This window comes from Polyodon spathula, chromosome 2 (genome assembly GCF_017654505.1).
Source record: "Polyodon spathula isolate WHYD16114869_AA chromosome 2, ASM1765450v1, whole genome shotgun sequence".
In the NCBI taxonomy this organism is placed as follows: Eukaryota; Metazoa; Chordata; class Actinopteri; order Acipenseriformes; family Polyodontidae; genus Polyodon; species Polyodon spathula.
Window position 1 is genome coordinate 47615189 of NC_054535.1, and position 21376 is coordinate 47636564.

At 39.6% G+C, this 21376-nt stretch overlaps 1 protein-coding gene across 2 annotated transcripts in view; it reads right to left on the reverse strand.

Moving 5' to 3' along the window:
• Nucleotides 1-21376, reverse strand: part of vegfc (vascular endothelial growth factor c) — a 72096-nt gene that overhangs the window by 11478 nt on the left and 39242 nt on the right. Inside the window, exons 1-4 of one of the 2 annotated variants that reach the window (XM_041223673.1) lie at nucleotides 19799-19885; nucleotides 18879-19092; nucleotides 17299-17489; nucleotides 14037-14176 (exon numbers count right to left, since the gene is read on the reverse strand). In XM_041223673.1, coding sequence (XP_041079607.1) covers nucleotides 14037-14176; nucleotides 17299-17489; nucleotides 18879-19092; nucleotides 19799-19801 — 548 coding nt within the window. In that variant the 5' untranslated portion in view covers nucleotides 19802-19885. Of the gene's footprint in view, nucleotides 1-14036; nucleotides 14177-17298; nucleotides 17490-18878; nucleotides 19093-19798; nucleotides 19886-21376 lie in introns of those variants that run through there. The other variant, XM_041223665.1, reaches the window with a different exon arrangement.

A 21376-nucleotide genomic window follows, 5' to 3' on the forward strand; every position in this document is an offset into this window, starting at 1 on the left:
TTGATAACCTACCTGAGTTGAGTGAAGAGACTCAGGCCCAGATTTCTAAAAGGACTGTGCATGTTTTACGACCGTAAAACGGGCGCTGAGGGATCTGAATTCTTGGATGGCATAATCACACAATTAATGAGTGATTTGCGGGGGGAATGTCTCTGTGAGCTTTACCCCTTGATGCATATGTAATTCTGTATATACATATGTAATTCTAGGGCATTTCTATGAAATTTTCAGTCTAATTTATTAAAGCTGCCGGTAATTGCAGGCCTCGTATTTGTGTGATTATTTTAAGAACTCTGAAAAGCAGGTGTTAATTTGCCACAGTCAGACAGTAGGCTAAGGCAAGGTGATGTGCTAGACTTATCTGCAGCAAGAAGAAGACATCGTTTTCAAGGACAAAGAAACTTTAATAACATTTTGGAAAGAGGTCATTTTTTAACCCTTCTGATCAAGTTAGTTTGTAAATTACAGTTTATAATACCGGTACCGTATTGTTTAGCAAACTCCAATTTTCAATACATGTTTCATAGCTTACATGACAAAACAGAAAGTCTGCAAATAGAGAATATAGTATCCATGTAAAAAAAAAAGGTTCTTAGAAGCAACTAAAAAAAGATCTCCCCTGGTGGCATTATTAAAAAATAATGGAGGAGATGGAACGATATTCCGAGGCGCACAAAAGAAAAAGTCTCATATAGAATGAGGGCTCATCCTCCACCGTTATTTTAGTAATGCCTACAGAATTAATTTTTTTGTAATATGGCATTGTGGTATAACAATACTGGTTCAGGCAGTATTGTTAAATTCGAGTTGGAAAGAAAACGGTAATTAAAAAAAAGAGGGACAGATGACGCAGTTAGTTTGTAGCCAAAGCAAGTACAGTTTTTCGACCATATACATATTATGATATGATTTAAAATCATACAAAGAGTAAGAAATACAAGCATAACAAATAGGAGAGTTGTAACTGCATAAACTTTAAGAAGATATAAGTCGTAGTTAAACTGAAGACTGTTCGTATGCAGCTGTATTGTTGCTGAACATACTGCGGTATAACAACGGAACAATCATCCACCCGTTTGACTGCCATGGATGTAAGTAAACAAAATGTATTGTTACTTAAGTTTGAAAAGTCTATATGCCTGTGTGACAGGAAATGGCTGAGTAGAATGAGGAAGAACAACAAGGGCAAGGTACTACAGGCAAAAAGACGTGCTGTGTCTATTAAACAAAATAAATAAAATGTTTAAACAGAAAACACTGCTCACAGAGCGAAAATAAATAAACAAAATAAATCTCAAACACAAAATAAACACTCACGCTGAGCAACTGCCTTCTCTGATCCTTATGTCTTTTAATTTATTTCTCTCTCCTCACGCTCTACAATTCTCCACTTCCGAGCACAGAGTAACCTGATGGCCCAGCATGTGGATTAACTGTTTACTCATCACTTGATTGGACAGTATTGTAACATACTTCCACCCATCCTGCTTTGGGTTAGAAAATAATCAGAGGCAGCTTGAATTGGCAGCAAGGTTTTCAACCTGGGTTGAATGAATGCATGGAAACAAGATATTTGAGCCATTGTCTTACCTCAGATATATTGTGTGTGTGTGAGTGTTATATATATATATATATATATATATATATATATATATATATATACACACACACACACACACACACAGTACTGTGCAAAAGTTTTAGGCAGGTGTGAAAAAACACTGTAAGGTAAGAATGCTTTCAAAAATAGACATGTTAATAGATTATATTTATCAATTAACAAAATGCAAAGTGAGTGAACAGAAGAAAAATCTACATCAAATCAATAATTGGTGTGACCACCCTTTGCCTTCAAAACACCATCAATTCTTCTAGGTACACTTGCACAAAGTCAGGGATTTTGTAGGCATATAGTCAGGTGTATGATTAAACAATTATACCAAACAGGTGCTAATGATCATCAATTCAATACGTAGGTTGAAACACAATCATTAACTGAAACAGAAACAGCTGTGTAGGAGGAATAAAACTGGGTGAGGAACAGCCAAACTCAGCTAACAAGGTGAGGTTGCTGAAGACAGTTTACTGTCAAAAGTCATACACGTGGCAAGACTGAGCACAGCAACAAGACACAAGGTAGTTATACTGCATCAGCAAAGTCTCTTCCACGCAGAAATTTCAAGGCAGACAGGGGTTTCCAGATGTGCTGTCCAAGCTCTTTTGAAGAAGCACAAAGAAACGGGCAACGTTGAGGACTGTAGACGCAGTGGTCGGCCAAGGAAACTTACTGCAGCAGATGAAAGACACATCATGCTTACTTCCCTTCGCAATCGGAAGATGTCCAGCAATGCCATCAGCTCAGAATTGGCTGAAAACAGTGGGACCCAGGTACACTACTGTCCGGAGAAGTCTGGTCAGAAGTGGCCCTCATTGAAGACTTGCGGCCAAAAAGCCATACCTCCGACATGGAAACAAGGCCAAGAGACTCAACTATGCACGAAAACACAGGAACTGGGGTGCAGAAAAATGTCAGCAGGTGCTCTGGACTGATGAGTCAAAATTTGAAATATTTGGCTGTAGCGAAGGCAGTTTGTTCGCCGAAGGGCTGGAGAGCAGTACACGAATGACTGTCTGCAGGCAACAGTGAAGCATGGTGGAGGTTCCTTGCAGTTTGGGGCTGCACTTCTGCAAATGGAGTTGGGGATTTGGTCAGAATTAATGGTCTCCTCAGTGCTGAGAAGTACAGGCAGATACTTATCCATCATGCAATACCATCAGGGAGGCATCTGATTGGCCCAAAATTTATTCTGCAGCATGACAACGACCCCAAACATAGAGCGAAAGTCATTAAGAACTATCTTCAACGTAAAGAAGAACAAGGAGTCCTGGAAGTGATGGTATGGCCCCCACAGAGCCCTGATCTCAACATCATCGAGTCTGTCTGGGATTACATGAAGAGAGAGAAGCAACTGAGGCTGCCTAAATCCACAGAACAACTGTGGTTAGTTCTCCAAGATGTTTGGGCCAACCTACCTGCCGAGTTCCTTCAAAAACTGTGTGCAAGTGTACCTAGAAGAACTGATGCTGTTTTGAAGGCAAAGGGTGGTCACACCAAATATTGACTCACTTTGCATTTTGTTAATTGATAAATATAATCTATTAATATGTCTATTTTTGAAAGCATTCTTACATTACAGCGTTTTTTCACACCTGCCCAAAACTTTTGCACAGTACTGTGTGTGTGTGTGTGTGTGTGTGTGTGTGTGTGTGTGTGTGTATATATATATATATATATATATATATATATATATATATATATATATATATAGCATCAGCTGGTGTAGTCTGAGTTGTGATTAATTTCTTCATAGATTAATGTAGAAATGTATTCACTTCCACAGCCTTGCGATATTAGCATTTTTCCTACAACTCTTTTGAATTTGACAGACTTGTGAATATATTTAAGATATTTACAGTGTTGCTTAAAAGTTGCATAAATTCACAAAATCTTTGAATACCTGGTTACATATTTCTACCATGACCTTTTATTTATTTAAAATAGTGGAAATAACCCTAAGTGCAAGAAACAGTTTGTGGGTAAAACCACCAATGACCTGCGTCTTGGTTTCAGAAACCATAAGTCTGTAATAAATATAAAAAGCTGGATCAACCTACTGCAAAGAACTGTCCGCCTGAGAGCTGAGTACGTCACAGTGTTCTCAGAGCATTCATCAGCAAGTCACTGTGCCACTTTCAAAATGAACAGCATCAGTCTACCTAGCTATTTCTACCATGCTATCTAAAGAAGGTAGAAGCCAAAAACATTGTAGCTAATAGCGAGTAATATCAGTTACTTTTCTTCATCATTATGTATTTCTAGAGATTGACGAGTATCCTCCTGGATCCTAATTCTTCTGAATATAGAACTGTTTGCTGTTTTTGAATTCTTCTGTAAATCAGCTATTTTCAGTTGGGCCATGGCATATTGATTTATACAATACTTCTACTGGGGTGGTTAATGTATTTTTCTTATCTTTTTTTCCTTAGTTCTTTAGTTTAAAATTTGACTATGTTGCATCTTTCTGCAGTTGTCTATTGGTATATCAATGTCTTACTATTGGTTGTATGACCAAACAAACTTTCATTTTATTGTTTCTTTGTTTCCTGGGGTGAGGGTTATGGGAATTACATATTTTGAAGCTCAGTTGAGCTGCAGCAGTTAAAGAAGCAACATGCCCTGTACACACAGTGATGGATTTGCTTACCCATGCCCGAAATATGTACAAAGACATATTTCTTAGTCTAGTTGCTCTGCTTTTGGAGCTGTACTATTGTCCGGTTCTTTGTTCGTTGGTTTGGTTTCACTGTCAATTGATTCAGTTACTCCACTATTTTCATTTTGATGGTTTCTATTTGTATTGAAAGGGTCTCCTTTGGGCTTAAAATGCTTAAAGGAAAGCAATGGTAAGCAATGGATGGTATAAACTCCCACACAATAACCTGACATTCAGAATGCCCCCCAATCACTACTACAGTAAACAAAATAAACAATAAAAAAAAAATAAACAAGCATCACAAGTATGAGGTTAAAAAATCTTTAAGACAACCATTACACTAAAAAAACATTTTATTAAAACCTATGAATGTAATAACAAGAGCAAAAAAATAATGTGAGTGCAGAAATGTACACTACAGGTAGGATACATTATTGCAAATTGTTTGCAGTGAAGAACTCTGTGATATGCATCTGGACTTTTTTTGCAGACTTGTGTCAGCGTTTTCAAAAAAATCCCAATTTGGCTATATCCAGATGCTGCTTCATTGCACGCCACAGTGTTAAAAGTGCAGCACGCATGCTTTCGTCATCTGTGTCTTTAGACAGAGTGTCCTGGTCGCCAAGGTGACACAGCTGAGAATTCTTCCTCTGACATCAGTTTCGGTTGTATTTTCGTCAGAACTCTCCTGCTCAACTACAGAAAACACAGCTTTTTTGATGCAAGGTTTCATTGTTTTCCTGACTGACAGATCCATGCATGCTTTAGCAAGTGCACAGCATCTAACTGGAATTTTATTTACACTGAATTTTCATGCTGATGCTCATCGCTGTTGCAGTCAGTCCTGCACAGTGATTACATAGCCATGGTACAGTACAGGGGTAATCGCTCAGTAACGAGGTGTAAACAGCTGATTGATCAATCTGTCAAGCAGTGTGGTCCAGTAACTTGTAACTAGAAGGTCACTGGTTCAAATCCCACCACTGCCACTGCCTAACTCACTGTGTGAGCCTGAGCAAGTCACTTAACCACCTTGTGCTGCAGATGAGATGTTAAATCAATGTCCTGCTGTAAGTGACTCTGCATATAATGCACAGTTCACAGCCTACCACGGTCACTCGATAAAAAAATTGGGCATTCGTTGATTAATCGGTAGATTAGTTGGTAGAGTACACCTTTGCAGTCCTATGTCAGACCAGGTCCGACATCATCAAAAAGACGTAAAGCACAGGTCTCCGGAAAAAGCAGAGAAAACCTTTCAATGGCCGAGTGAGACCAATAGGAGCAGAATGAAGCCGAAAAAACAGGCTGTATCTGATAGCCCCATGCACCACAGAGATAACATGGACATAAACAAAGGAGAGCTGCTTCTGCATACAGAGCTCAAATAATATCACAGACATTTGCAGAGCTTTTTCAGATGTTATAGTAATAAAATAATGACTTGGATTTCACTATTGAGGAGTTTGGTGATAAAACGAGTAATCAGGAGAGGATTTCTTAGTATGCATGTCTATAAAGAGGTATGTATAAAATACAATGAACAAGAGGTGGGGCTTGGCTGGAGATACAGTACTGAGTTTTCTTTTGCGATTCAATGCCTTTTAAACCTGTTTTACTCAGAAAAAAATATTTTAAACTGCAGGTGTAAAATAACAGCAATGTGAAATTAAATTGGACTTGACGTGCCTGACAAGCACTGAATAAATGGACTGCAAAGGGGTAATCCGTGCACATTTTTAATAAAGGTAACAATCTTATAGTGGCTGTCCTGCATTATAGAACTAAAAAATCTATAGAATCTAAAAAAATAATAATAATAATTAGCCCAATGGGAATTTGGAGTTGCAGTAGCTTGTCCATTGAAATTATACTATTGTTCTCACAAAGTATTCAAAAATGTAAAATTAAATCTCATTAGTTACATAATAACATTATTGTTCTACAGTGTCAGCCAAGTTAAAATGAGGTCTTAGCAGGGGTCTGGATTATGTAGATAAGTGACAAAAGGGTATGAGGAGAGAGGTTACCTCATGTCAGGAGAGGTGGGCTTGCAGGAATTACAAGGCATTTTTCTCTACCAGTCATGTGTCTTGGCTTTTTGTCAAAAGCATTATCGGCATGTTGCAGCCACCTGAGCTTAATCGACCTCTCTCAGCAGCCTAATAAAAGACCACCTTGAAGAAACTGAGTTGTATCCTAAGACACACTATAAAGAAACAGAATTCCAGCTGTGGAATCTAATCAGCAGGTAGATGTGTTCCAGTGTGGCATAAGGTATAAAAAGGTTCAGTTTATTCACCTCAGGGCTGCTGCAAAACCAAAGACAATGGGCTGAACACCATCCATGCTATCCGGACAAAGAGAACTTGCTGTTTACTGATCGGCATGAGAGTGACCTGGGATCAGAATATAAAAAAAACAAAATGGACAATGACCGTGCAAGTGTCTGTGTGGGACCTCCATGGTGTTTTATTTAGCATTACTTACATTCCCCTGTATGACCTCAGTGTGCTACCATTGTTGGTAGTGTCACGTGAGCTGTTCTCACTGTGAATATGTAAATAAATCATGTTTGCCTGCGGGATGAATGAACTTCAACCCCCATCTCAATCTCTTGCCTGTCACTCAAAAGCTAAAACATAAATCTGTGTACAATACTTATATACAACAAAAAAGTCCATGTGTCAAAAAATAAGTTTGCATATGATTTTGATTGGTTTATTTAAGCAGAATATGAACAGCAGGCAGTATCTGTATGGTTATTTGGTATAAAGCGATGTCTTTGGAGTTATATACTGACATTTCAAAAAATGCTTGGGGCAAGCTGAACATAAATGTTGTGCCAATGTGTTTCCAATTACCATATGTTTAATGGCAAATGCATTTCACAAAACTAGTAACAATGTTCTTCTTACAATGCTCACTTATATATTACATACATTTCACTGTCTGATTGCTATCACGTGTATTTCCAGTTAATAAGTTTATAAATAATATTATCATTAACTATTTTGAGTTTTGGTTTCAAACATTCAAAACCTGCAGGGTTGTTTTGTGAATTATGGGTGTTTTAAAGACTAACAGGAAAGGAAATTAAAGATTCCTTCTGAATCCGAAATAAAAATGAGTTATTTACAACCATCAACAGTATTTTCTTGGATTGTTTGTGTGTGTGTGTGTGTGTGTGTGTGTGTGTGTTAGCAATAAAGCCTGATGCAGAGGGCATTACTTGAAAAAGGACAGGGCCACTGACCCTTGGCAGACGCCCATTTCATGCATAATCACTGACGTTTTGTCTGGCAGGGTTTTAAATCAATCAAAAAGATACTACAAGCAAAAAGAAAAAATAAATAATCAAAAACACTATCCAAAGAATGTAGTAAATGAAGGCAGTTTTAACAAATATGCAAAATAACCCTAGATTATTCTGAACTTTAAAAACAATCTATCGAATTGTTTTTCATGTGGTGCAGTAATCTTTGTTAAAAAGATATATAAAAACACAACAACATCAAAAAACATCAACAATTATCTGTGTGTGGCGGTGGCGCTGGCAGTGGTCATGTTGCTCTCAGTGTGGGTCACTCCGGCAGTGGCAGCAGCGTGGCGTAAACAGAAACTGCTATTGGTGCAGGTGGTCTCCTCACCTCCCCTTCCTTCTCTGTAGACGGCAACTCCCTTTTCTTGGGCTCCGGCCCCAGAATTTCCTGCAGAGCAACTGCTGCTGTGGACCCTCAGGAGGTGACCGCAACTCTGCAGGCTGAGGCATGAGCAGTGGGTAGTCTCCCTCTGGCGGTGGAGGCAATATCAGCAGGTAGCCTCCCTCTGGTGGTGGAGGTGGGAGCAGTGAGTAGTCTTCCCCTGTCGGAGGAGGTGGGAGCAGCAGGTAGTCTCCTTCTGTCTATGGAGACTGGTGTGGTTCTCCCTCGGTCACTGGAAAATGGCATGGCTCTCCCTCGGTCAACGGAGACTGGTGCCGCTCTCATTCATTCGCTGGCGACTTGGGTTTCTCTTCCTTGGGTTCTGGACATTCGGCATACCCCCTCTTACGCTGTGGATGCTCAGCCTTCCCCATCTTAGCTGTGGACGCTCGGCTTCCCCCCTTCTTGACGCTTGGGCTCCCCCTTCTGGGCGCTGGACATTCCGGTTCCCCCTTCTTGGGCGTTTGGAGACAGCAAAGCTGGGCACTCCAGACTTGGCAGTGGGCTTGGGCAGCCCTCTTCTGGGAGGGGGCAGTTGAGTGGGAAATGCTCCCATTCTCAGCAGATGGGGCACCAACAAGTTACCCAAAGAGTGTTGAAGGTGTCCCAGCTGCTCTCCCTTTTCTCTGCTGGAGCTGGTACAGGCTGCTTCCAGGGACGGCCACTCCTCCCCTTCTTTCTCCTCATGTATGGCAGTTGTTCCTCTTTCTAGTGTGGGGGGTGGTAGTTGGGTGACACGTGCCCAACTTTGCCAATGGCAAAGCACCACTCCTCTCCTTTTAGGCACGCCTCTTCTTTTAAGCAGACATCCTGCCCTTGTTCCATTCTCTTCATTCACAAAAAAAATCCTTCCAAAAATAAAAATCTGTACCCGCTGTACCTGCTCTGGCCTGGATCCGTGCAGGCGCTATAATCACAAACTGACACCACGGCTATGTGGTGACATCCCCAGACCAGCAAGTTGACACCGACACAGGTTGATGTGCTGGTTCCTGTTTTCATTCCAACAAAAATGTAATAAAAATTGTATACAAGATGACGTTCACAGAGGAAAATAAATATTTAGGCAAAACCAAATCTTGAACACATAAAACAAAAACAAAAACCTAGGTCAGGCTTCACTGATCCTAGCAGTACCATGCTGGTGCTTCCAGCAAGAGTAGCACTTGGTTTTCTTTTATTTTGGTTTTACTTTCTCCTCTCTCGCTCGCTCCCATTCCTCCTTCCTGAACAACCACCACAAAAACACAGACATGTTTATACCGATATGTTCATACTGATATATTTATACTTATATGTTTATATACATGTGGCCATCTCTGAATCAGCAACCAATTAATCAATTTGGAGACGGACACATTCTGCATGAGACTTTGCCCTGCCCCCTATTTACACGCAGGGCTTTTCTGCCTGCCACGCCTTATGATAAGACTGGAACTATATGTCAAGGAAAATGGAAGTGCTTCAAGTCTATCTAATATAGTAATAACCCTGTTTAATGTCCCTGTACAGCAACCAATGACTTTTATATTCAAGTAATGGTTTTGGCAATAATAGCGTGTTACAGTTAAGAAAAAGTGTTTGCAGACAAAAATGAGAAGGTGTTGAAAAATAAGTGACAGTGGGTTAAAAATATCTCAGCAATGTGTGAACAATCTTAACTTAATTGTCCTTTAGAAAATTGTAAAATTATAGAGATATGCACTCCTAGTATATCCAGTCAGTAAGAAATTGTGCATGCAAGGAGGTCAAATGTAGAGAGCAAAATAAGAGCAAAACGTTTGAGAAGAGAAGATGTTAATGGGAGTTAAGATAAGGCAGGTTTGTTAAATTCCCAGACACCCCTGATAAATAGCAACAAAAGTATATAACTGATTTTTTTTACGTACTGAATTTCTAAAACCTTGTGAGATGCATTTTTCCAAAATTTCTCATTATTGCAAATTATCTTGACAGTAATGATTTTTTTGGAATGAAGTGCAAATAAATAAAACATTGAGGAAGTATTTATAAACAGATTCCCCAGCCGACTTAACTTACAACTGCGTAAATGCCAGTTTTAATCAGAAGGATTTATTGTATTATCATACACTATGATGACAGAGGAAATGATTTGTGGTTGAAGTTCACTGCAATGTGGCCATCTGTTTATAAAAGTTGTTTTAGAACACAGTGTCATGATAACAAGGACACAAATTCTTCCAAGACACATGCAAAAATGTCCCTGAAGTATTACAAATATCCCTGTTTACTATATTGAAGGCTGTGTGGTCCAGTGGTTAAGGAAATGGGCTTGTAACCAGGAGGTCCCTGGTTTAAATCCCAGCTCAGCCACTGACTCATTGTGTGACCCTGAGCAAGTCACTTGTGCTCTGTCTTTCGAGTGAGATGTTCTTGTAAATGACTCTGCAAATGATGCACAGTTCCCCTAAAAGAAACATACTGCAGCTAACGAGAGGTCAGACTGGGTGAACATATTTTTGCAAACTGTAGATAAACGAGAGGGTTCTGTTTTTTGTCTTCTATCTTTCTGAAACCTGTTTCTTGGACACTGTAGAGGTGCATAGCCTGCCTCTGTGCTGTGATCTTTCAACTCTGTTGTGTACACTGGGGGGGGGGAGGAAGGATATGTACAAGAAGCTCAAATAGATATATATTTTATTTGAGCTGTACATCTCAAAAGTTGCAGGGTTTGCATTAACTATAGAATGTTGAAAGCAGCACCTGAACATTTGAATGTGGGGCAGAGTATTTAAATTAAGTGAATGTGCTGCGCATCAGAATAGTGTAGGCTTTGGATTTGGCTGAAGGGAGATTTGTGTGGTTATTGCTAGAAATCCTGGCACCATGTCCGATGCCCCTTTCACAAACAAATGCCGCTACTGAGCCATCTCAGAGACGTTTAAAAAGTTATTCATAATACCCATTCACACAGCACGAAATTGCATAATCTATGCCAGTATAATGCCGTCATAACCCTTTCACACTAGCAAAGGGATCAAGATTGTAAACAGATCGTTCTTATGGCTACAGAAACTTCACTTCAACAAAATCTTTTTTTTTTTCTTTCGACACTGAGCAACGCAAATGCATTATATTGCACAATGCATATCATTTAAAATAACTATGAAGATTTTGATAGGGACACCTTTAATATTTTAAACACCCTTATTTAATTTATAACTATGTATTCATTTTCATTACCATTGTTAAACCATCTCAATTACTGTACATCATGAATATCAGATGATGATAAAACAGGCAAAAAATATATATTCTAGCTACACATTCCTTGAACAAAAATGTTTGCTGCCCTCTCCCTGTAAGGAAGATTTAATCACTACAGTACTGTACTCACAACTTGTTTCAGAAAATAGATACATTCTGCCTGGAGACACGCTCTTTTTAAGATTGGGAAATGAAAAAAGTTAATAATTAGCAAGAACCACTAAGCTCTATGGAACGTGGGTAGTAAAAGCCACATTTTTTAATAGTTCCACAGAGATTATAGTAGTATGATCTTCTACTTTTCCGGTCTCTCTATCATATTGTGTGGTTGTGTTTTAACTGCTAACATCCTATTAAACAACTATTGAAAACTGAAACAAATTATACAAAACAGAAGCAGTCGTCACTGGCGAGAGTGACGAGCAACAACGAAAACACTGACCGCATTACAAGAAAATATTCAATTTATTTTTAATATCGCCCTTCATAAACTATTTAAGCCACACATTTGCAGGTACTGAGTCAGAGAAGTCACATATTTAATTGTGTTTAATACAAAATTAAATATGCATATGCAGTATATTATTGATGTATACATTCTTTGTATAAACAAGATATCTAATTAAGGCCATGACATACATCATTTCTATGTTATTGCCACATCTGCCCAAGACAGAAATACAGTATTTCATGACTGGAGAACACACTCGCACAAGTACACCTTTTTATAGCACCTCACCTTTTTATAGTCACATCATTTACGCCAAGTCCTAAGTTAAGAATGTGCAAGTAATGGAGCGACTGGATGCTCACTTTAGTACATATCATTATGCACTGGTACATCTGGACTGCATATGTAATCCAGAGCATTTCAGAGACCAATGAAATGTTAAGGAGCTATCTGCATATTCCCTGGAGTATCTTTCTGCGGAGGCGTAAAGTTGCCCTTACAATTTGAGCATGCACATTTTTCAAGAAGCACTGAGTATTTCTCTTTCGTACATATGTCGAAAGGGAAAGTATGACATTTTCTCTTGTCTGCGTTTCCTATCAACACAGTTATACCGGTACGACATCAATAACAACTCCAGTGTTCACAGACTTTGTGATTATGCTCCGTAACGATAGTGGTATAAACACGGTGAAAAAGGCTTAATATGTATATAGAATTGGTTAAACAATGACATAATACTTATCAAATCTATACAAAAAAAAAATCCATAGTTGGGTGTCCAAGATGGAAACCTCATTAAGATACTGGCTTGAATTGCTCCATTATCATAAACTGTAACATTAGTGTAAGTTCACTGTACATGTCTGCTCCAAATTACAAACATGAAATGATATATCCTCACAAGTAAGTAACAAAAATCTATAAACACATTAACACAATAAAATAAAATTGCACTGTGCAAAATACTAAATGCTCCTATTTCCAATTTATTATCCAATCATCCACTAACAAACCCCAGAAAATATTCTCTACCTTCTCCTCCCTTCTCAACCCTCCCCTCCTCCTCCTCCCTCCTCTATCTCCTGACAACTTTGCCTCTTTCTTCTCTAAAATCTCTGACATCTGCATACTCTTTAACACCTCCCGCTCTAACCCCAACACCCTCTGTCTCCCCTACCAACTCACCCTCCTTATCCTCCTTCTCTACCCTCTCAGACTTTGACCTCTCCTCCTTCCTCCAGGTCCACAAACCCACCTCTATTCTCCTATCCTCTCTCGCTGACCTTGGGATCTGTGGCACTGCTCTGGAATCTACAACAATCTCCCCCTCCTCCTCAGCCAAGAACCTTGGAGTAACCCTGGACCCCTGCCTCTCCTACTCCCAGCACATCTCCACTCTAGCACAGACCTACTGATTCTTCCTGAGCAACATACGAAGAATACAACCCTTCTTCACCAACTACTCCACGCAACTCCTCGTCCAGGCCCCTGGTACTCGTCCATCTCATCCAGAACCCTGCTTGCCTGGTGTTCTTTCTGCTTTGCTTCTCCCATGCTGTTCCACTTGCTCCTGATCACCACTCTCATCCAGTTCAAGACTCTTGTACTTGCCTACCGATGCCTTGCCAGACTGCACCCAGCTACCTCCAGACCCTCATCTCTCCCTACACCCCCACCTGACCTCTCTGCTTCTGATATCAAATCGTACTGTGTTTTGTATTTGCTTTTATTAGGACTGAAGTCATTGTATTTTGTATCTTGCTCTTAATTGTACTGTAATTCTTGATATGTATTTTTTGTATACAACTATAAGTCATCCTGGATAAGGGTGTCTGCTAAGAAATAAATAATAATAAGAATAATAACTTTAACTTCCCCACTACTGCCTATAAATCATACTGGGAATCTCAATTGCAATGAAAAATATACTGTACATTGGCTCCAGTTTAACAATTCTCATGTTACGGTGGCTGCAGGCAAGTTAAGCAGCAACCAGTACCTCACTATCTGCACTCCATTTCTAAGGCTTGTTCAGTGTAAATGAAACCATTAAAGAAAACCACACCCTAAATGTAATGACTTTGGGTTCAGGGAGATTGACACCAGGTTATAATAAGTATTATCCTTTTTTTTTTCAAGGTGGCATATGGGCTTTTCATGGTCATGCAGTAGAATATGACCAAGGACAAGTCTAGATTAACTGTGGAAAATAGCTGCAAATCTAAAAACACAGAAAGCTACAATCTTCAGCTTTTAGAGTTATGGTTATATATTTTTAAACTGAGCATGCTCTCATCCTCAATCTTTTTTCCCCCCAAAAATAAACAGTTACTTGTTTGACAAATAAAAACAGAATAACAACATTCAGAAACTTACTCTGGTAGAGACCGTCTAATGATTGAGTGCACATGTCTATAAACATCCAGTTTGGACAAGCAGCGGCAAGATGTATGATTGGCAAAGCTCACTGTCACTGGTTTTGGTCCCTGAGACAGTGGTACTGTAATTTCAAACAACTAGAAGAGGACAAAATAGGAAAACATCAATTACATGACTAAAAACAGAACCATAATGTGACATTCTTGTGGAACATAACTGTCTGCAAACAGCATGACTCTCAACAAATTAGTTTAGTTTTTTATCCGTGCTGTTTAGTCTAATACAAATTGTGTTTGAAAAACGCATTGTTAACAACGGTTGAGCATATTAATTTCTTTATCATATTATTTTTGTTTAAATAAACTGTTTACCTAAGCCCACATAGCTGTTTCAGCTACAAGTGCTTATTTAAACATTTTCAAGAGAGACAGTAGCATTAGCAACTCATTATGTTTTGAAATAAATGAGCCTCAAGCTTTTATGGCAATCATTATTGTACATTAGTTTCTCCCATTTACTGTTAGAGTATCCTAATTGGTTGCTTTCCCATTCATGTACAATATATATTTACCAAATCTTACCAAAGCATACAGTTACATAAACAAATACTTCTAAACTAAAGAAAATGCTAATTCATGTAGACTTAAAACCCTTAAAGTGTATATTAATTTGTTAGATTTTGCAACATACATTTTCTTCAAGAAAAAAAAAGGTTTGCATCAAATTGCACTTTATACATCATAAAAAGTGATTCTTGTCAAAAACATTCAGTTTTTATCAATAATCAATTTCAGTTCAACAGTTACTGGAAGTATACATCAATATATTGCTTAAAGGATCTTAAAATTTGTATTTGGAAAAGGTTACTCAAGTGACTTCCACCGATTATTTATTACAGTCTGTAGCAGGGAAAGATCTGTGCTGACACTGCTGGTGTGTTCACGGGCTGCAGGAAGAGGGCGGCAGTCGTCCAACAACTGCCTGTGAGTCATGGCAGTGACACGGAGAGGTGGGAAAGTGGGTGTGTGGACTTTCCCCCTCTCTGAATGGCTGAGAGGCGAGTCTTGGGAGATTGTTGGTCCTATAAAATAACACTCTGCTGTTTCCTCAGGTCTGCCCTTATAGACGTGCTGAGAAAGTGTCACAGTGAGACAGTGAGAGCGGGGAACCCTTGGGCAGACCCCTTTAAAAATATAACAGAGCAGGCTAGGTAGCCGGCAGTGTAGGATGAAGATCCGGGTCGCATGGGCAGCGGCAACCGGATAATGCTGCAGAGTGCAGCACCTTTTATTTGTAGTTTTGTTATTGTGTTATTTTTTCCCTTGTTATTTTTGCCTTGTGTTTTCATTATTATTTCTTTGAGCACCTGCAAGGGTGCCGGTATTGTGTACCATTGCTTGGTATGCCCGTGGTTCTGTTTACCATTGTTGGTAAATCAGACCACGGACCCACAGCGCCATCTGCGAGATAAACTTGAAAACAGCACCCCGAAAATAAAACTGGACACCTGTGCGGTGTTGCCAAATCCACCTGTCTGTCTCCTGTGTCAGTGACTTACCGACCACCTTTCCACACGTGGTGTCAGGAGTGGGATTCACTGGCACTACCCCAAGCAGTGCAGCTACAGAAGGAGCAGACTAACGATGGATGCTACCCAGTTTGCCACAATGATGGACCTCCTGCGACAGACGCTCACCGCGGCAGTGCAGGGGACGGCCAGACCCGCAGCTCCAGACCACTCCCTACAGAGACCCACCAAGATGACGGCCGAGGATCGACCTGACGCCTACTTGGAGGTGTTCGAGGCCATGGCGATCTAGGCCGGGTGGCCCCAAGTCCAGTGGGCTAGCTGTTTGTTACCCCAATTCACCAGGGAGGCTCAAGCAGCTGCGAGGATGCTGTCCCCGGAGCACATGCTGGATTATCCCCTGCTAAAGGGAGCCATCCTGAATCATGTGGAAGGGTGGTGGGTAAGTCACTGACAAAGGAGACAGACAGGTGGATTTGGCAACACCGCACAGGTGCCCAGTTTTATTTCCGGGGTGCTGTTTTTAAGTTTATCTCGCAGATGGTGCTGTGGGTCCGTGGTCTGATTTACCAACAATGGTAAACAGAACCACGGGCATACCAAGCGATGGTACACAATACCGGCGCCTTGCAGGTGCTAAAAGAAATAATAATGAAAACACAAGGCAAAAATAACAAGGAAAAAAAAATAACACAATAACAAAACTACAAATAAAAGGTGCTGCACTCTGCAGCAATATCCCGGTCGCCGCTGCCCGTGCGACCCGGATCTCCGTCCTACGCTGCCGGCTACCTAGCCTGCTCTGTTATATTTTTAAGGGGTCTGCCCAAGGGTTCCCCGCTCTCACTGTCTCACTGTGACACTTTCGTGTCTTTTTCTTTCCCGGCTGGTTCTCGGTCCGCGACCAGCGTTTCCGCACTCTCAGCGCGTCTATCAGGGCAGACCTGAGGAAACAGCAGAGCGTTATTTTATAGGACCAACAATCTCCCAAGACTCGCCTCTCAGCCATTCAGAGACGGGGAAAGTCCACACACCCACTTTCCCACCTCCCCGTGTCAATGCCATGACTCACAGGCGGTTGTTTAGCGACTGTCGCCCTCTTCCTGCAGCCCGTGAACACGCCAGCAGAGTCAGCACAGATCTTTCCCTGCTACACAGTCCTTAACTGAAAAGGCTGTTACTTCATGCACTGTTACACAATTGTCATTAAAACCAATCATGTTGACCTTTTCCCTTTACTACCCGGTCATAACACTTGCATGTTCTGGCAAATCAACTCAGTTTAACAGACACAAAAACTTGGCATGACACACTGTCCAGACTGTAAATATTACAACTAAAACTCTTGTCACTGATAGTGATCAAGTAGTAACAAGATGGTCTGACCTAACAGCATGACCTAGGAACTGACACCACCTAATATACTGGGAGTAACCCTTCCTTTCACAGGCTAATTTATAGCCATGTACGTATATAACACATATGATTTTCTCATTTATAGAATGCAGGCACCAATTGAATTAATTTACGTAAAAAGAAAAAAAAAAATGGAATTGGCTTCAGTTTGTTGTCTGGCACAAAACAAACAGCACTTACAGTAAGACACTTTTTGAACTCATCAGATACGTCAGATAAAGGACAAAAGAAGAAATGTAGGTTTCAAACATAGGAATACATACACTACATCTAGAGGGCACAATTTATGGGTGAAGTTTTAGAATAAAGACTTACTGTTTTGCTGATATATGATGTGCTAATGTTCATGCACTGAAGTCCTTCGTTGTTGCAGCAGCCCCCACATCTGTAGACAGACACGCAGGGTGGTTTAAAGAAGGTGTTTGTTGCTGCCCCAAACTCTTTTCCCACATCTAAACAAACCTCTCGTGGCATGCACTGGGTCTTTCTCCACTCAGTATCAATACCTGTCAAATGCATTTTGAGAAATCAGATAGCAGAAGAAGTTGAAATACAACAGTGTTAAAAAAAAACAAACACAAAACATCCGATGCACTGCCCACATGATTAGGTTTAAAATATGCTATTGTGTATGTGCAGTAAATAACAAACAATGTTCATGCAAGCAATATCATAATTTAATGAATTAGTTTCTAATGTAATGTAAATGTCCTTTATTATTAAGTGATCTGCCTGTGTACTCGTGGGAAAGTTTAGTGTAGTTTACAAAAAAGTTTCATAAGGAAACATAAGGAAAAACAAATAAACTGTACAACCATTTGTCCTTTTTCCCCCAGAAGGCACATTTGTTGTATAATACTCAATGATCTTCAATATCCCATTACAATATCTTTTTAGCTGTCAACCTTTCATAGCTTACTGAAAAAATCTGGGATATAAAGCCGAAGTTCATTGTGTTATTCTTTAATTACAACATTTCACTTTTAAATCTCACAATGGTTTGGGCACTATTGGTAATTAGGGTCAGTAATTATGGGTTCTTATTGTAATTCTGAGATCTGATTATTTGGCTTAGAAAGGAAACAATATCTGGCCACTGATGTCATTTTGTTGGGAAATGTTTCAAATTTCAGCAGCGTTTCTCCTGAGGATAACAGCAGGAATTACAAATCTTTCAGATTGTAATCTTTAGCTTGTTATGTTGTTTATTTTACATATATCTCAAGAATGATTACATATATAGCATATAAAAAAAATTAAAAAACATACAAGATAAATGGTTCTGTACAGCCCAAAGGCAAAACTGCTTGTTGTATAACCTCCATTAACTCTGAAAAATGTCCCTTGGTAGTTCTGAAATAAAATCAGTCTAATTATCTACTAAAGCCCCTTTCACACTGGCGCTCCTACCCGGGTCACACTCTCGTGTGGTGTGAAACCACGTACCTGGGTCGTACCCGTGTTGACCCAGGTCCCAGCGACCCGGCTCAGGATGTGGATCGACATGCTTTGACCCGGGTTGAGCGACACAAAATGTATGACTGCCATTTGGAAACCAACGACATAACAAACAGTCATACTTGTGTTGCCTGAGACACACCACGAGCCAGATTGCAGCAGGGATGAAGACAAATTTGCTCTAATCAACATTTTGGCTGACATTCAGTCCAGAGAAGCTTGCATGGAAGCGTCCATAACAAGCTGCTCCCGTGCATTGTGTACTTGCGTCTTTCACTCAGGCCAACCCTGCTTTATCAAAAGCAGTGTGAAATCGCGTAGCCGACCTGCATGACACCAGGTCTTGACCCGGGTAGGTTCCGACCTGGGTAGAGCATGCCAGTGTGAAAAGAGTTTAAGTTACTTAAACAACATGCAAAGGGTTTCAGCAAACTTACTTTTTAAAATGTCAAGATTGTAAAAGGCTGCTGCAAATACTAAGGGATCCTCAGTCCTTGTGTCGGAGGCAGCTTTTTCTCTGAAGTGCAGATGCCCGGTGCTCTTTGACTGACATCTTAACATATTCCAATATTTTGGGTAGACTGTTTTCATGAGTTCATCCACACTGGATACAGACCGCAACTGTTCTTCTAGCTCTGGTTCTGGATAGTCCTAACAAAGAAACACAGGAGATCAATTACACAGTGTTAGGGATCTCTAAAGTAAAAAGTGCCTCAGCAAAGCCAGTCTATTTAAAGATGTCACAGTAATTTTAAAGAAGCTTCATGAGCTTACCAATATCATTCCCCATCTACTGTAGCAAAAAAAGTTAAATGAAAATGATAGCAGAGGTGAGTAAAGTCTGTGAAGTTTTTAAAACACAATAAGGTATGGAAATATCATTCTGTACAGAAAGACTCCTTTCCGTATTGTTCATATTTGTCTTTTATACCCTCTCCACATTACCATAATAACATGCAATCAACATGTGCTGATTACAATTCACTTAATTCACAGCCATATTTTCAAAACAAGATGTTTAGGCATTATTTAGGTTTTGTGAATACGATATCAGTTTCACAACCTGATTTATAATGTACTTTAAAATCTCTAACCATTTACCTAACTAAAAACGTGTGTATTGGAAACCATCTCTTCAGTTAAAAAAAAAAAAAAAAAAAAAAAAAAAAAACTGCATAGAGAGAAAAAAAAAGCTGACAGTGTCACCTGCAAACTGAAATTGAACTGAGTTTTCCTTTATATAGACAAGTAGGTCAATAACAAAAACATTATTAGCTAACTGAAAAAGTAAACGGCAAATAGTTCTCCCCTTCCTGTTATCCTGGTTTATAAAAGTTTGGAAAAACAATATTATTACCATAACTCAGTTCTCCTTGTACTCCGTGATGAGAATACAATTTGTATATCATTTTCTATCTTCAGTCCATATTTTACTTCTCAGAAGGACTGAGGACTTATCAGTGCTCTGCTTCTCTCAATGTTCCATTCTGCTTGTTTTTCTTACTAATTAATGGTTTCTTCCTAAACAATCTTGCAATCTGTCTATTGATGTATATCAGATTCCCCAGTTTCCTAGAAACTTAACCACATCCACAGCTGTTTTCTTTCTGTCTAGTTTCCTGGTAGACCTCTCAGTGGCTTGAGCTTTCAAACAGTAATGGATACTTGCATTAATTGAGTACTAATAAGGAAAAAACAGTTCCTGTATGTGCTTAATTTATGCATTTTTATATTATAAAACTTTCTTTTATACTGAGAATGTACCCTGAATGACATATTTCAACGACTTGGAGTGCAAGAAAATAATACAGAAAAAGAACGTTTTCAACGGAATCATGACCCAAATAGTTTTATTCTTCTCTAAATGGACAATGCAAGTAATTTGGAAGCACATATTGTTTTAATATATAATGACATATTATTCTGTTTTGTTCAAACATTTGTAATGATGACTGTGGCAGGAGAGAATGAATGCAACATGATAAAATCATTCTTGAATCATGTTCTTTTTCTGACAGGTCATACCCTTGTAAAGTGTCTCCTATAAAGGTCTTGTATTCAACCTAGAAAAATATTCAATTTATAAAAATAATAATCTACAATAAATCATATGCGTGGTCTATAATACTGCCTCTTTCTGTCCATATTTTGATCTCACTGGGTAGTAATCTTTTGTATAGTATAAATATATCAAACACATTTTACATAAGTATAAGTTTGCTTATTTGTAAGAAATAATATAGCGCTGTTTCTGAAATTGAAGACAGTCTTCCCAGCGACAGCGAGTGGAAGCGACAGCGAGTGGGAGAAGTACAGGCGTGGAAAAGTACAGAGTAGTTTCGAAGCAGAAAGGAGAAATTGCATCTTGAATTGCTTTAATCAGAAAACAGAGGACATTGGGGAAACATAGCAGCAGCTCAAAGTCAGACAGACGCGTGTGTTTTTCTGATAACAAACAAGCTGAAACTCGGAGCAGCTGATTCAAATTCAGCGCCGTTTTGAGACACGGGCGAGGGGAGGAACCAATAGTACAGCAGAACAACGCAGTTAAACGAGGCAGTCTTCCCAGCGACAGCGAGTGGAAGCGACAGCGAGTGGGAGAAGTACAGGCGTGGAAAAGTACAGAGCAGTTTCGAAGCAGTTTGAAAGCAGGTTAACGGCTGCAGAAGAAACTAAACTTCAAAAAAAAAAACGTCAACATGGTCTTCAAGCCAGTAATCTGTGACACCTGCTTGATGTGGGAAATCCGAGAAAACCCAACGGAGCTAAACCAAGTGTGCGTAAAGTGCCGCGCGATCCAGGATTTGCATAAACTAATAAGTATGCTAGAAATGGAGCTGGAAGAAGTGAGACAGCAACAGGATCTTGAGGAACTGGCACACCCACAATTCATGGAAGTCTGCATCACCCCTAACAGACTGAAAGCCACCAGGGA